We start from the raw sequence: 17050 nt of genomic DNA, 5'->3' as shown, positions 1-17050 counted from the left end.
ATTATCTGGCAGACTACTCCACTACACAATCCTAATTATATTAACAAGCAACTTTTGACCAAAGAGGGGATCTGACAATATTTGATCATCGACTAACCAGGCCAAAAATAAATGTCGTGAGGGTCTTTGTGCAAGCACAAAAAAAACTGTAAAAGTATGTGAAAAATATACCAAAAACTACAAGAATCTTGCCACAAGAGTAGAGAAAACATGTGCCACAAGATCATGGAAAAACATGTCACGAGGATAAAAATTATTATTCAAAATAAAATAAAATAAAAACTCAAAGAAGAAAAGAAAAGACATAGTATGAAAAAAACTAATAATCATTAGTGATCAACAACTAATATTAAAATTAGTATTGTTGTTAGTTAAATAAAAATCAAAGGGAAAAAAAGAAAGACGAGACAGAATATCGAGAAAAAATAGGTTAAGATAAAGGTGAAAATAATTAAAATATTTATGTATTAATTAATCGATAATATTTGTAATCATATGAACATATTAATTATGATTGTAATTAGACTTATAACTTCAAAAAATATATATGAATATGATTATACAAAGAATATAAGTATTTTTATTCACTAACAATTATTTGATAATAAATAAAATAACAATAAAGTTTATGATAAAAAAATTAAAGTTAAATAAATTTATTTCATAAAAAATGTTAACTTTTATAGAACTTTTTTCTTAAAAAAATTATACTTTTGATTTAACATTAATATAGAATAATAAATATGATTTGTTTTAATACAAATTTGAGTTCATGAATATATAGTCAGGATTAAATACAGGGAGGGATAAAATATTTAATTTTAAAATAATAAGAATTTATTATGTATTTAATCTAAAATTTTTGGGGAGACGGCAAAAGTCTAATTTTACTTAAATTTAAATATTTAAATATCTAAAATGCTATTAAATCAAAAAATTTGGAAGGCGCATAAGCCCTTCCCACTCCCTATATAACTGCGTCCCTATATATATTTCAATAATTTTATTTATTTGTTAAGTATATTATAATTATAATATGATCAAATGGTAATAAACAAGTACCATTTACATGTCATAGACATGATGGAAAATAGTACAAAGTAGTATTTTTGTTTATGAAAAATCTTAATCATTCATAACGTATATAAATCGTACACATGAAGTTGCTTGAACTTATGATTTCACGAGAAAATGACACCAACTTTAATTAAAAATCTATAATTTTATATATTCTCTTTGTATTTTTTTAATTAAAAATCTATTTTTACCTTTAAATTTTTATAAATACATTTAATTTTTAAAGTTTTATAAATACATTTAATTTTTAAAATTTTATAAGTGGGTTATCCTAATATTCAACCATGCTTTGGTCACTTAATATGTTGAAATATATACACAAGGTTAAGGCCAAACGCAAATGAAGCTCAAATATCATTGAAGGAAATGAGGCGTCTTTATTATAACTAACTTCACGGTACCATCACTGCCTCAAAACCACTTTGTTTTTAATACATAACTGTAAGGCTTAATATATTATTTGATAATTGATTTTTTTTACTTGTGGTAAGATATTTTTTTAACTAATTTAATACTTATATGTATAGAAGTAACACATTTAGTGTTTTTTTTATATATTTCAAATGAATACAAGATAACATCTGTTTAAAGACTTACAATTATTGACAATAAATATTCATGTCCTTACATACGCAATGTTCGAACCTGAGATTTCAAAGGATAATAACAAGTTTTCTACAAAAATACTCTAGTTGTAATAGATCACTTTTACATAGACAATATATATATATATATATATATTTGGTACATAAAAGTTTAGTTTAGGGGTGGCTCCCTTAATCTAGAGCAAGGGCATACCTAAGATCCAATTGAGATTTACATAAGAATTTACAGATTGCCCCACCAAGAGTAACAATGGTAAGATTCAAACTTAACCTTATAAACTCAAATTCCTAAATCTTAACTATTTGTACCAACACTCGTCGGCACATAGACTGTATATGTGTTTTCTTTTCAAGCCGCCTATATTCGATAAAAATTGCACATTTGGTCCATATATTAAACCAATGTCTAATATTTAAAATATTATATAGATTCCATGTCACATCTTGTTATCTTAAATTAAATAACATTTTGTCCGGGTCCGACCCAAATATTTTAGGGCCCAAAACCCTAAACCAACCTAAAATCTCACCAACCCAACACTCAACATACTTCAAATTCTGGATCTGAATCCAAACCCAAACCTAACCCAACCTCACAAATTTTAAGTGTATCGTGATGGATTTTTTTTTTCTCAACAAGGGATCTTTCTACGGTGATCGAAGAAGACAATCGAAATACATAACATTTTTTAACCTCCGTGTATATAGAAAACGTTGTGTCATTCAAATGTGTTCTCAAAGCAGAAAATATCGTATCGTTTGATCATCTTCTTCGATGTACTGCAGAAAAAAAATAAATTCCTGTGAATACTCAAGTCAAGGGGTCAAATATCATTGAAGGAAATGACGCATCTTCGTAACTAACTTGACGATACCACCACTAGCTCAAAACCACATTGCCTTTTTCAAAACCACAATGCCTTTTGCTCTTCTACTTTTGCGATGGATCAATATGTCCAATTCTAAAATGAAGAGAAACCGAAGTTGTCTTAAAGGATCTGATTTTTGGCAAATAACGTGTAATGTTAATGCCAGTTGGATCTTTTAGACTTTGATTGGCCTTAGAGAGGAAGCTCGGGCTTTGTTTGCGGCAGGTGATCTACGAATGATAACGATGAAATGGATATGGGATTCTCTCTGGTAATGCTGGAAAAGTGGCTTGGCATAAGGTGGTCTGGTTCCCTCTCCATATTCCTAAATATGCTATTATCTATTGGACGACGATATTGGGGAGGCTTCCATCTAGGGACAGACTTTTGCACATGGGATTAGAGGTGGATGGGTGTTGTGCCATTTGTGGCAACAGTTTGGAGACCAGGGAGCATCTCTTTTTCGAGTGCCCTTTCTCTCAGGGTATTTGGGTACTATCTTGAGCTGTGGTATTTCCAGATGAGTGCTGACTTGGGATGGTGAGCTGGCCTGGGCTACTCGCTGCCTCAAAAGTAAATCACTGCTTACCTTAGCTCTTAAGCCGGCTTGGAATGCACATATATATTGTATATGGGAAGAGAGAAATTGTAGGGTCTTTCGGAAAGTAATTAGGCAGGAGGAAGATATTTTGCATGTAATTAAGGATTTTATTCGGACCAAGCTTGGGGTAGGCAGATTAATAGGAATGATCTTGTAAATAGTCAACTTTGTGCTAGGTGGGGTATTCTTTAGGGTGTCCTGTTTATGTGGATGTTCTGTCTCTGTGTAGCAGTTTTCTGCTTTTTTGGATAATAATATACAACTTATCAAAAAAAATTAAATCTCTCTCTATAATGTATAAGGCTTAATATATTAGGGTAAATGACATCGGATACCATTGAACTTTAGGCATTGTATCGTTTATATCACCGAACTTTCGATTTTGGCAATTATAGCACTAAACTTTATTTTTGTTTCAATTATACCACTGGGCCGTCAAATCGTTAACAGCCGAATCAAAACGATATCGTTTTGATGAGATCTTTATGTCAACAATCGTCAAACAAGTCATTGTGTCGTTAATGTTTTAATCAGGGTATCAAATAGCGTTCCAAAAACGTGATAGCGGCTGTGATATTGCGGTAGCGTTGCTGTCCGAAACCGATTTTCACAATTTTTGCGGTGGTAACGGATTCACACCAATAGCGGTATGTTGCGCCCTCAATTTAACGGAAAACGGTGGATTACGCTGATAACATGATGCAACAAGCGTTATTCCAACCGTTACTGCAAAAAAAAACTTAAAGAATGATGATTTTTGTGTTCATCGTCACCAAACCTTTTTTTCTTACTTTTCAAATTCACGTTTTTGATACATGCATGTTGAGATTCATAAGAAAAAAGAAAATGGAAAAGTAAAAAGGAAGAACGAACCTGTTTTGTGGGTCTCGTCGGAGTGGAATTAACTGGAATCGGAGAAAAGGAATATTCGTCGGAGCTTAAGATTGTTAAAGAAAAAGATAAAATCATTCACGCTCTGGATTTAGGCTTAGAACATGTTATGGTTTTGGAGTTTTTTACCTGTTTTTGATACATGCATGTTGAGTGTTGATAGAAGGGAGTATGAAGAAATGAGGAAGAAATGAGAGAACGTGAGGGAGAAGAGATAGAGTTTAGGATTAAAATATTTTAGGGTTTATTAGGCTTAAAACAATGTTTTGGGCTCATTTTTTTAAGTAAGTTATAAAATATATCTTTAAGGAATATATTAATTTGTCATCCTTCCACTTTTTAAAATTTATAATTTAATCTATAGTTTAGAATGTAAACTTTAATTTTTTTGTTTAATTTAGTCCTAATTTCAGTAATTTAAATAATAATGTGTTCACAATGTTATCATGAATTAATTATCTTATCCTATTACCGGAATTTTAAAGTCTTCTATATGGTTAAACTATATTATATATATGTCATTTTAACTTAGAAAACATTCTAAAAATCATTAAAAATGACTCCTTATAATCATAATCATAATTATTATGTTTTATGATAAGTTGTGCGAAATTTAAAATAATTCACGACCGCGGCACCCGTCGTGATCGCGATGGCATCCGTTATGTCTGCAACCATGATAAACGCAACGTGACTGAAAACGCGGGCTATTTAAATCACTGGTTTTAACGGTTCAATGGTATAATTGAAATGAAAATTAAAGTTTAGTGCTACAATTGACAAAATTAAAAGTTCAGTGGTATAAATGATACAATGTCTAGAGTTCGGTGGTATCTGATGTAGTTTAACCTATATTATTTGATTTTGTCACTTTTACCAATGTGGTGCGGTACCATTTTTAAATTAATTTAATACTTATATTTATCAAAAGTTACACATTTAATACTTGAATTAATCACTTTTATATATACGGTATATGTGTGTTTTCTTTTCAGCCCACCTATATTTGATAGAAATTGCACATTTGGTACGTGTTGAATATTTAAAATATAATATAGTTTGCATGTCGCATTTGTTATATTAAAATAAAAGGTAAACTAAACTATTAGTTTTGATTTATTTTAATACCTAAATTTTTAATCTTTTTTAAAATTATACTTAATGTTTAGTTTTTATTTCATTTTAGTATCCCACCGTTAAAAACTTAAATTGTTTAATATTTAAGCTATCAGTTTTAGTCAATTTTAGTACATGAACTTTCAATTTTTTTCAAAACTTTAAGTTAAATTTTGAACATGAGTACTAAAATGAAACAAAACTAAACTTTAGGAATGGTTTTGAAAAATTTAAAGTTTAGATACTAAACAAACTAAAATTAATAGTTTAGTACTAGACGTGTAACTTACCCTCAAATAAATTTAGTATGTTTATTGTAAGTACTAATTTTGTCCGGGCTCGTGCGCAACAATTTGAGAGCCAAAAAACCCTAAACCAACCTCAATTTTGGATCTGATCAAAATCTAGCCCAACATCACTCCAACGGGTATAAATGAACGAAATTTGAACCTACTAGATCTTATTCGTGTTCATTTATTTATTTTTAAATATATTTTTATTTAATTCGTGTTTGTTTAAAATTTTAATATCGTGTTTGTATTCGTTTATTTGTTTATTTTTAAAGGTGTTTGTGTTTGTTCGTTTATCGTTTGCGAACATGTTTCTTTATATGTTTGTGAACTTTTTTATTTAAAGCTCGTTTAGTGTTTGTTTATATGTTTGAACATGTTCATTTAGTGTTTATTTTTACGTTTGCGAAAATGTTAATTTGTAAGCTAAAAAATGGTAAAATTATATCACTAATGCTTAAACTCCTTAAGCTTCATAGTTTAAACTTCAAATTTCACAATGTGTGTAATTTAGTTCCTACATTCACCAGTATTTTAAAAAAAATATGAATGAGCTTCTAAATGAACTTGATATAAACATAAATGAATGAGTCGATAAACAAGTTTATAAACAAATTTATTTGAGAGCGCAAACAAAATGAACACATATATTTATATTCGTTTATTTATTACATAAATATAAAAATTTTATTCATATCCATTTATTTAACTTAAAAATGAAAATCTTATGATCGATTTATTATTTACACCATTACCCACTCCCAAAACCCAAGTCAGCACCTGGTCAGACCTCTCCCTCCCTATCCTTGAAAATCTGACCGGTCAAATCAACTCCAAATCTTTAAGAATCTAGCCACTGTCATCCCTCACCAAAATGACCGGACTAATAAAATAACGCCTATGAACCCCAAAGCAAAGGAGCATATGCCTATGATGACTATTTGTTACCTTTGATTTCCAACGATTGAAGCCTTTGACTTTGAATCTGAGGGATCAACGGGCACAGGCAATTACAGAGGAGCTTATACCTTGGAACAATCATTGATATCTAATTTATTGATCGATTAATTATGATCGGGTATTTTAGATACAAATACGACCCTCCCAATCTAATTTACTATATTCGTAATCACCGGGATAAAAACTTAACCTTATTTAAGGAATCTAATGCCACATCATGTTAGATCAACTAGTTGTTTGTAACCTTGGAACGAATTCGATCAAAAGAAAGAGCATAAAAATTAAGATTTATTAATCGAATGATAAAAGATGTTTAAATGGTAATATATTTTTTTTAATGATAATGAGGCCTAAGCTAGAAAATTACTTCTTTACATGGCTATAAGGAGGGCTGAGAAAATCTCTACCCATGATACTAGTAAGCTAATCCGGTGGAGAGTCGAGGACTACAAGAGCACCATCAGGAGGAACGTCATGCTTGGCAATGAAATCAACATCATAATTTGCTTCTCGGTTGATCACAGTAAATTCGACAAACCATGCTCGATGGCAAAGCTTATCAATGGCACGAACCAGGGAATATGGACTGATGTGCGTGGCATTCTTAATAAGGTTGTGAGCACCAGTATTATCCATTTGGACGAGAACACGTTCGAAGCCATTTGACCATGCAAGGGAGAGACCTTCGAAGATAGGCCATAGCTCAGCTTGGAGGACGGAGGACTAGCTTTTAAGTTTGTTGAACGCTAGAAGGAAAGATCCATCGTGGTCACTAAAAATCCCACCAATGGAAGCCAAACCAGATCAATGTGAAACCATTTTTGTTCTTTCATATTCTTCAATATCATTAGTTCTAAATTCACTAGGATTGTTCTTTTTCCTTTGAAATCCTTCATTTCTTTCTCTTTAAGTAGGATTATATTTAGAATTTATCAAAAATATATTTTAACTTCTTTCAATTAATTCTTAGTTTATTAATTAGTTAATAATCGAGTATAAGTTTAATTTTTCATTAGGTACTAAATATGATTAATAAAATTGATAATATTATCTTGATTGGCTTTGTGAATTTGATTAAATAAGGCTTAATTATAAAATAAGTGTATGAACTATACCTTCTTTTCCAAATAGATGTCTAAACTTTTTTTTAATCATCCAGTTGCCTAACGTTACAAACGTCATCACTTTAGGTGCCTGAGCCATATTGCTGTTAAATTTTTTCGTTAAGTAACATGTGTCATGTTCTGAGAATTTTAAAGTTTTTTTAAATAAAAATATTATTTTATTTATAAAAAACCCTTAATTTCTTTTATATTAAAAAAACAAATCCCTAAAAATCCCAAATCTCTAATCCTAATATGTCGATGTCACCCTTACCAGCCACCGTCGTTGACATAGTCCTTATCATCTTCCTAGTCATACGACGTCATAGTTGTCGCTGATTGGCTGTCAGAATTTCATGGGGTCGTAATTTTCAGCATAGCGTTCGTAGGGTACAAACATTGATGGTTCATCGACAACAAAGTTTTGAGGCTTTCTTCAAAGGATTTCAAAAAATTTCAGTTTATTTTAAATCTAATTTTAATTTTTTAATTTAAAATAAAAAAATTTAAAATTACAAACATGAAACATGTCTTTTAATAGTACACCTAAAATGGTAATTTTTATGTTTGTAATATTAGGCTTGTTTAAAAAAGTTTAGATATATATTTAAAAAATGACATAATTCGAACATTTATTTTATAATTATAATTAAGCATAATTAAAACTATAGAAATGGAAGAAGAAAATACTGAAATGAAAACATAAAAGCGAAGGAGACAAAATAAGAAATAAGGACAAAAGCGTAGTATTATTGTACCAAACAAAGTTAATTAGGAAGTACGGGAGTCTCACGAGACATGGGGCGTAGGGCACCGCCCTTTCTCCTTGTTATGGGTTCCGGATCTTTTAGCCTTTCCCGGGTCGGGTTGTAAACTTGTAATTTGCCCATTTTTCAATTCCAATTGGGTTTAGATTGATTTATAAAGGTTTAATTTTGCTCCCACTCTTTGTAATTTTTGTGCTTTCAATAAATTGTCATTTTGTTTTTATTTATAGAAATTTAATCCCTCTCTTTAAAAAAATAAAATATAATTGATAAAGTTGTTACTAGATTTTCATTTAATTTTTTAAAAAAAGAAACTAATTTTATTCAAAATAGGAAATATTCCAAATTACAATAAAGATTTGGGATCACAAACGTAAATTAAGCACATAATTAAGAAAATTTCCTATAATCATTGAAACAAAACTAGCAACTTAAGATCACATAAGGACCATACAAGGAAAGATTAAATCTAACCTAGAAATTCGAACAAAGATATATACAAACAGATCTGATCGCATAGACAAACGAACCATAAAATGGAATCAAGTTATTGAAAGACCACCCATAAACCGCAAATCAGACTCGAGCGATGTGAAAAGCTATCCACGATCGCAAATCGGGTATTCAAATCCAATATGAGGCTTTAAAATAGAGAATATCAACAAGATAACAGAATAAGCGTCATCTTGATCAATCGCGGCGATGTCAAATCAATCCTTAAAAAAAGATAAATGAAAAAACGACCAAAGAATCGAAAATTGCCAAAAGCATAAGAAAATGTGACATAAAGGCAGATAAAAACATGCAACATAAACAAACTTATTGAAAAAAAAATAAAGATACAATATAGAAATAAAAAAGACAATAAAGAATATAGACGGTCAACAACCAACGTTAAAGTTGATACCGCCATCGATTAATCAAACCAAAAAATAAAATAGATCAGCGACATACCAATAAATGAAATATAGAGTTTTTTTTCTCTTTAAAAGTATTATCTAATTGATAAATATTGCTTCCATTTAATTTTTAAATATGTGATATTTTAATAATCAAAAATTTAATTTAAAATTTAAATTCAGCCGGTAACATAGAAGATTTTAATTTTAGACGAGGGAATGAACTTAATTTATTTTCCTCGATTTTTAACTCTATGAACAATGAATGTAAATAAAATCACATTTTATGAAATTCAATTATGAAATTCAAAGTTGAGGGACTAAATTTTAAAAGTTTGAAGAGTACAGTGACAGAGAACAAAATAAACCATTTTAAAAACCCAATTATAAAATAATTACATTCTCGAATATTTCAATTTACTCCTTTATATAAATGAAGAAAAAGCCACTCCCTTTTCCATTGTCTTCAACAAAGTCCCTTCCAACTGGTGCCAGTTGCAAAACAGAGCTTCTAATTTCCCAAATGGCAAAGCTAATCCCCTGTTTTCTCCTCTGCTGCTTCCTCTTCACCTTGACCCAAAGCAGACAACCCCACGGCGAAGAACAAGCAGCACTGCAACAACAAGAAGCCGACAGAGTGACGAACTTGCCAGGACAGCCGCCGGCGAAGTTCCGGCACTACGCCGGATACGTTAAACTCCGGCCACAGGACTCGAAGGCGTTGTTCTACTGGTTCTTTGAAGCCCAATATGAAGTTTCTCGCAAGCCTCTTGTTCTTTGGCTTAATGGAGGTTTGACATACTGATCATCTCTTCCAGTATTGCTTACTATTTTCGCTGTCTTTTCTCCATTGATTTGCTTGCTTCAAAAAGGGTAAATATATATTTTGGTACATAAACTTAGCTTCTAAGTTCAATTTAGTACTTGAGATTCTTTTGTCTAGGGTACCAAATTGAGCTTCAAAACAAAGTTCAAACACCAATTTGTATATTTACACTTAGTTACTGGATCTTAAACATAGATGATAATGGAAAACAGTCAAAGAAGAAACAGATTTCAAAGTACATTTGTCCCCAAAAGGACTTTGATAGGAGCAGAGAAGATGATGAATGAAGTGCTCAGAGAAAAAAAAACCAACAGTAAAATAGGAGAATATTTGCTGTCATAAAGGAGGAGTATGTGTTTACCTTTTAGAAAAATTATCTGGTCAAATTATGTCTTTAGTCCTATACTAACCATAAGTTATGTATTTAATCCTAATAATTTAAATTTTTCAAAGATAACACGATTAAACTAAAGGGGCCAAAAACGATTCATTTAGAGAATAAGAACTAAATCTGTATAACTTTACTTGTAGCACCGAGGCTAGTAGTAGAAAATGAAGTTATATTATTAAATAATTAATAAAGATCCTCGAGAAGATAATAATTGTACAGTGTCTGTGCAGCTGCTCATTGATTTGTCTGCCTATAAACTTCAAAAGATATTTTATTTTTACATCCAGTTGGTTTTTCTTTACACTTAAGTTTTCGCCTATTTTTATGTATTTTTATTATACGACATTCTTAATATACGGTTAAAAAAAAATTTATCGAAAATATTATGATTTTTTTAATATTTTCGATAAAGTATTATCTAAAATATTATTATTTTTTATCGAAAATGTTATTTTCGCTAACTAATTTATGGTAGAATCTAATATTAATATTTTATGTAGAAAAAAATAATATTTTAAGTAAAGTTTTACCGAAAATATTAAAAAAATAATATTTTTAATAACGTCTTTTCTTAATAGTATATTAAAACTATCGAGACATCCTTTATTTTTTTTCCTACCAAATTCAAATTTAATAGTAGCGTGATTGAGAATTTTAGGGCCATTTTTGCTATTCAAATTTCAAAGACAAAATTGGGAATTAGACACATCTGTTGCTTTTACCCTACCGCTTGCTTGCGGGGCCGGCCATGACCTTTGAGACTTTGACCGGACGTGCCCATATCTTGGGAACATATATTATAAAATATATTAGGATATGATACATAATCGATGTAAATTAAATTTTGTATAATTTTATCTAGTTTAGGGTTTAGAGTCAAATTTTAGGGTTTAATATATTTTCAGATTATCATCTTCATTTTAAATTTTATATTTTTCTCCTTAAACTGTGGCTTTCTTTTTAAATTAGTCTCAAACTTTATTTATTCTAATTTTATCCTCATATTATGACCCTCATTTTAAGTCAGTCTTCACACTTTTGAATCTCCCATATCCATCTAAATATATAATTAGTTTTGACCAAGTTTGACCTGGATTTTGTTTTTTTTTCAAACATATAATAATGCAGCTTTGCATAAAAGTCTTAGTAACAAGGGATGCGATTAATATGTATCGATAATTTGTGATTAAAGTAATATATTCAAAAGTTTAGGGATTGATTTAAAATGATAACCATAATTTGAGGAAAAATTGGAATGCAAAAAAGTTTGAGGACTACTTCAAAAAGAATCATAGTCTGGGGACGGAATTGAAATCTTCAAAAGTTTAAAGACTAATTTAAAATGATGATCATAGACGTGTAATCAGACAGACTCTATTAAAAATATAATAAATTAAAGGTGGGTCCCGAGTTATTGGTCTGTTCCTGAAAAATTGTGGGTTTGGGACCCACCTGCTCCTCCAATTCTAATCAATTAGCCTTTACCAAAATTCCCACCATCTTTACAAAAGCATACGTCTCTTCTCTTTTTCATTCGGCGGTAAGAAGCTTCTCTTTACTTTTATTTATAGTCTAATCAATTTGAATACAATTAATATAAATATATATATATATTTATCACTTTGATATGAGTTTTTAGAAGGTGTCGATGAGTGTTACAGCTAACTGTTGAGATTCATAAATTTAAGTTCATAAGGTTAAGTTCAAAAACTATCATCAGTATTCTTGATGGACAATCTGTAAATTTTTATATAAATCTCAATTAAGTTTTAGGTATATTCTGACTCTGGACTGAGAGAGTCACCATGACCTAAATTTTTTTGTATCATTTTTTATGAGTTATTGTAAGGTTAAAATTATTTTAAGTTTGGATTAATTTAAATAAAATCATTTTAGAATTCAATTGTTTTTAAATCGATTTTGTAGATGTATTTTGTTTCGAATTCGAATAATATAATTTTTGGGCTAAATTGGCAATGTTTTAGGACCTGGTTGCTCGTCGGTGGCCTACGGAGCAGCACAAGAGCTTGGTCCTTTCCTTATTCGTAGCAATGACTCTCGGCTTACTTTCAACAAATTCTCTTGGAATAAAGGTAGTCCAAATATTCCCATTCAAATAAAAAATTATATATTAGAATATTAGATGCAGGGATGGACCGAGGGATGTTGGGGGTACGATACCCCTTAAAATTTTCAAATGCTCTTATATTTTAGATTTTTAAAGTATTTTTTATTGATTATCTAATTTCGCATCCTTAAAATTTTCAATATAATTTCTTAAGTTCGCACCCGCATCCATCCTTAACTAGATGTACTGATCGCAGTGGCGAATCTAAAAATTAAAAAATATGTGTCCAAAATTTTAATATTTAGAAAATTTGAGTATGCAAAATTCCTTTTTTTTTTCTTTTCCTTTAGTATATTAAATTAAATTTAGGAATTTTATTAAAATAATGAGTATGCAATTGCTCCTTATGGGAGCTGCATACATCCACCACTAACTGATCGTATATAATTTTATTTATTATCTGTGAATTTTGTAAATACATTTTTTTATTTCGAGTTCGATTCTAACATGTTATATTTACATTGGGTTATATATAGTGGCAAATATGCTGTTTTTGGAGGCACCGGTTGGGGTCGGATTTTCTTACACCAACAATTCCAAGGATTTACATGAGCTTGGTGATCGAATTACAGCGGCAGACTCTTATAATTTCTTAACAAATTGGTTCAAAAGATTCCCACACTTCAAAGCCCATGATTTTTACATTGCCGGAGAGAGTTATGCTGGTAATTTTTTTCAACTTTTTACCCCTTCGATTATTACCACTTTATGTGCACTCATAGTGCTTTTGTCTCCATCAAGGTCATTACGTTCCCCAGCTGGCGCAACTCATTTATGACAAAAACAAAGCATCGAGTCCCGACTCCTACATTAATTTCAAAGGATTCATGGTACGTAATCGAGTCTAGTGAGATCGAGTAATTCGATTTTTATTTATAGCATGTAACGTTTGTTCGGGTGGTTTGTAATGATCCAGATAGGAAACGCGGCGATCAACGAACCGACGGATACCTTAGGGCTCTTCGATTACGCGTGGAGTCACGCAATCATCTCGGACCAACTCTACGATAAGATACACACGGAATGTGACTTTAAACAGAGCACCAGTAACCTTACGGCCCGATGCGCCGATCATATCAGAGGTTTCATGGACGCTTACGCCAACATCGACATGTACAGCATCTACACTCCGGTGTGCACCAAATCTCCCAGAACAAGAACATACCCCAAACTCACAGTAAATCCCTAAATAACTTTGTGAGTATATATATATATCATGTATGTATGTATGTATACTAACTCGGTTTCGATTAAGGGTTTTTGGCATAAGCTACCGTCGGGGTACGATCCATGCACGGAAGACTACGTCGAGACATACTTCAACAGAAAAGATGTTCAAAGTGCATTGCATGCTAATCTGACGAAGCTTCCATATCCCTACACTACATGCAGGTAAGAAAAACACCGAGTACAATACTAAATTGGAGTTGCAATTGAGGTTATGGTGTTGCGGCCCTTACATTGTGTTTCGGTCGCAATTTAATACTATGATGCTAAACCATGTTTTTTCTTTGTTCTAATTACTCTGGTTTTACAGTTTCTTAATTGGCTAATGTGTGGTGCATGAAAATTAAACAGAGAATCCTGGAACTTTCGAGCATTTAATGAGAGCATGTGTCTAATAATCGAAGTAGAGCTTTCAATCTGTTTAAACACTGACACATGAAATTTAATGAATGAGAGGGACAACTATTCGTATTCGATATTTATATCCGATACATATTTCATGTGACGGTCTTAAATATTGACAGCGGTGAAATCAAGGGCTGGAATGAATCTCCCGATTCCATGTTGCCCATCATTCAGAAACTCCTCGATGCTGGCCTACGTATTTGGATTTACAGGTACTTGCATGCTTACCTACATACGTGTGTAGATATTTACATAAATACCGAATAATTAATGGAGTAATTTTTGTTGGCGTTGTCGTTGTTGCAGTGGAGATACAGATGGGAGAGTGCCGGTGACGTCTACGAGGTACAGCATAAAGAAGATGGGATTAAGAGTGAAAGAAGAGTGGAGGGCGTGGTTCCACAAGAGTCAAGTGGGTGGATGGGTGGAGGTGTACGAAGGGGGGCTGACGTTCGCCACTGTGCGCGGTGCCGGCCATCAAGTCCCGGTGTTCGCGCCTTGGCAGTCGCTTAATCTCTTCACCCATTTCCTCGCTGCCACCGCCTTGCCGTCTTCACGGTTCTAGCTGAATGCCAGCCACTTGCTATCCAATATATATGTTCCGACGAACCTAGTTTGGACATTTAATTTATATCAAAATGTTTTTAGTTACAATTACAATATTGCAATTCTATTTATATTCTATTATCATTAGAGTTTTAGTGCACTCAATTATTAATGATGTGATAAATTAAATAATTATTTGTGTTTTCCTACAAAAAGATATTAAATATTTCCACAGTTGTTGTCAACCAATTACCTTTAGTTATGTGACGTTATTTATGATAATATTAATATCACTATTTATATTTCACTTTTTTTCTTCTCTTTAGATTAATTTTACATTAATTTTATATGAAGTCCACTCAAAATCAATAAAATTTATTTTGATGTTTTAATGTTTCAATCTCATCATATAGTCGTATGATGAAACTAGTTTCAAGGTATGTTGCTTGTAGGAATCGGGTCGGTTTTTTTTTAAAAAAAAATCGGTTTCGTGTCAGGTCGGGTCAGATTTTTTTAAAGGTGATGTTAGGGTCGGATTGAGTTGGATTTTTTAAATGTGATGTTAGGGTCGGATCGGATTCGGGTGAAAAATACCCGACCCGGAAAAATATAATTTTATCTTATATAAGTCCACTCAAAATCAATAAAATTTATTTTGATGTTTGTTGTTTTAATATTTCAATCTCATCATATAGTTGTCTATATAGTTGTACGATGAAACTAGTTTCAATATATGTTGCTTGTAAGGATGGGCATAGGATCCGAATCCAATCGGGTCGGGTCGCGTTTTTTTATAAAAAATTTGGTTTCGTGTCGGATCGGGTCAGATTTTTTTAAATGTGATGTTAAGGTCGGATTCGGGTAAAAATACATGACCCGAAAAAAATATAATTTTATCTTATATATTTAGGAATAATTACAATAATATCCCTCTATATATATTATTTTTTTCAATTAAATCAATGTTTTTATTGAATAAAAATAATTATTTTTATTATTTTGAGTCGGGTTCGGATTTTATCTTAAAAAATCGGGTTGGGTTCGAGTCAGGTGGAGGGTAAATATTTTTCAGATTGGGTTGGGTCGAGTTGGCCAAAACTTGACCTATGCCAATCTCTAGTTGCTTGTCTCTCGAAAGTAAGCTTATCATCGTTCATATTTTCGAACAAACACTTCAAACTTCTTTTTAGTACAAGATGAATTCATCGATTTTTAAGGTGACCACGAAAGATATTAAAGAATTTTATTTTCAGTGACAATATAAAATGAATTAAAATAGACGATGAAATATTAATTTTGACGAAGAAAATGATGAAATAAAATAAAAAAAAATAGTATTTCATTTCGGCACCAATTTAAGTTGAACCACCGACTGAAATACTTGTGCTCATTACTCTGGAGGACATGTCTAGTTACTAAGTTTATGTTTGTGTTTAATATTAACTCGATACTAATTAAATTAAAAAAAATAGAAATATTCTTAATATAAATAGGAGGATATAGCAAAGAGTAGTGAAGCAATGATTGAAGTTGAGAAATGTGCAAAACCTTATCCCGAAAACCCAGACTTTGAAGGGGAGCTTTGGAATTTATAATATTCTTATATTTAGTGATAGATTGAGAAATATTTTTTAGAATGAATATATATATTGATAACAAATTTTTTATATAGGATATATATAAATAAAATTTTAAAATAAATAATTTTAATAAAAAAAATAAATAATATAAAAAAAATTCAAATTCGATAATATACATATGATCACCTGAAATTTACATACATCCACCCCTGGTCATGCCTGCACATGCACCAGACCAGACTGTTTCTAAATTATCAACAATTCCAAAGCAACCTTCATATGACAATTTATCTGTTTAAAAACTTCACCCAGAGATAGTGACATTACTCGATCATGTTCGCTATTGGTAGGGTTGAGCTTATTGTTCTTTGTCGAGTTTTTAGGTCATTTTATAATCTTCCTTGATAAGAAATGACCATCCAGCTCAATTGGTAGAGCACAAGATTCTTAATCTTGAGGTCGTGGGATCGAGTCTCATGGAGGGTATTTTATAATTTGGAGGTCTCTCACGGAAGTTGATCTCAACCTGGCGTTGGGGCAATCTTACCTCCTCCTTACCCCATTACATATAGGAATAAGGGTAAGCTAATTATAATCTCCCTTTATGGAGGATATCAAAACAGAAAAAATAATAAATAATAGATCTATTTTACCGTTAAATTTTTAATAAGGTGTAAATTTAAAGTTGAGTAAATTACATTTTTAGTATCTAAACTATTCCTATCAGTTTTAGTTCATTTTAGTATTTAAACTTTTAATTTTTTTAAAA

The 17050-nt window shown here is 31.1% G+C and overlaps 1 protein-coding gene across 1 annotated transcript; it reads left to right on the top strand.

Annotated features, from left to right (window-relative positions):
* Positions 1-9670: 9670 nt before the first annotated feature.
* Positions 9671-14848, top strand: LOC120142729 (serine carboxypeptidase-like 35). The gene is made up of 8 exons (XM_039157240.1): positions 9671-9969; positions 12381-12488; positions 13000-13188; positions 13265-13353; positions 13440-13700; positions 13779-13915; positions 14275-14367; positions 14462-14848. Exons 1-8 carry the CDS (start codon positions 9702-9704, stop codon positions 14718-14720), a joined length of 1404 nt encoding a protein of 467 aa, XP_039013171.1. The 5' UTR covers positions 9671-9701; the 3' UTR covers positions 14721-14848.
* The last annotated feature ends 2202 nt before the right edge of the window (positions 14849-17050 follow it).

Source organism: Hibiscus syriacus, unplaced genomic scaffold, assembly GCF_006381635.1.
Source record: "Hibiscus syriacus cultivar Baekdansim isolate YM2019G1 unplaced genomic scaffold, ASM638163v2 tig00110831_pilon, whole genome shotgun sequence".
Taxonomy (NCBI): Eukaryota; Viridiplantae; Streptophyta; class Magnoliopsida; order Malvales; family Malvaceae; genus Hibiscus; species Hibiscus syriacus.
The sequence above is the reverse complement of the archived record's forward strand: the minus strand, read 5'-3'. Positions and strand labels throughout refer to the sequence as shown.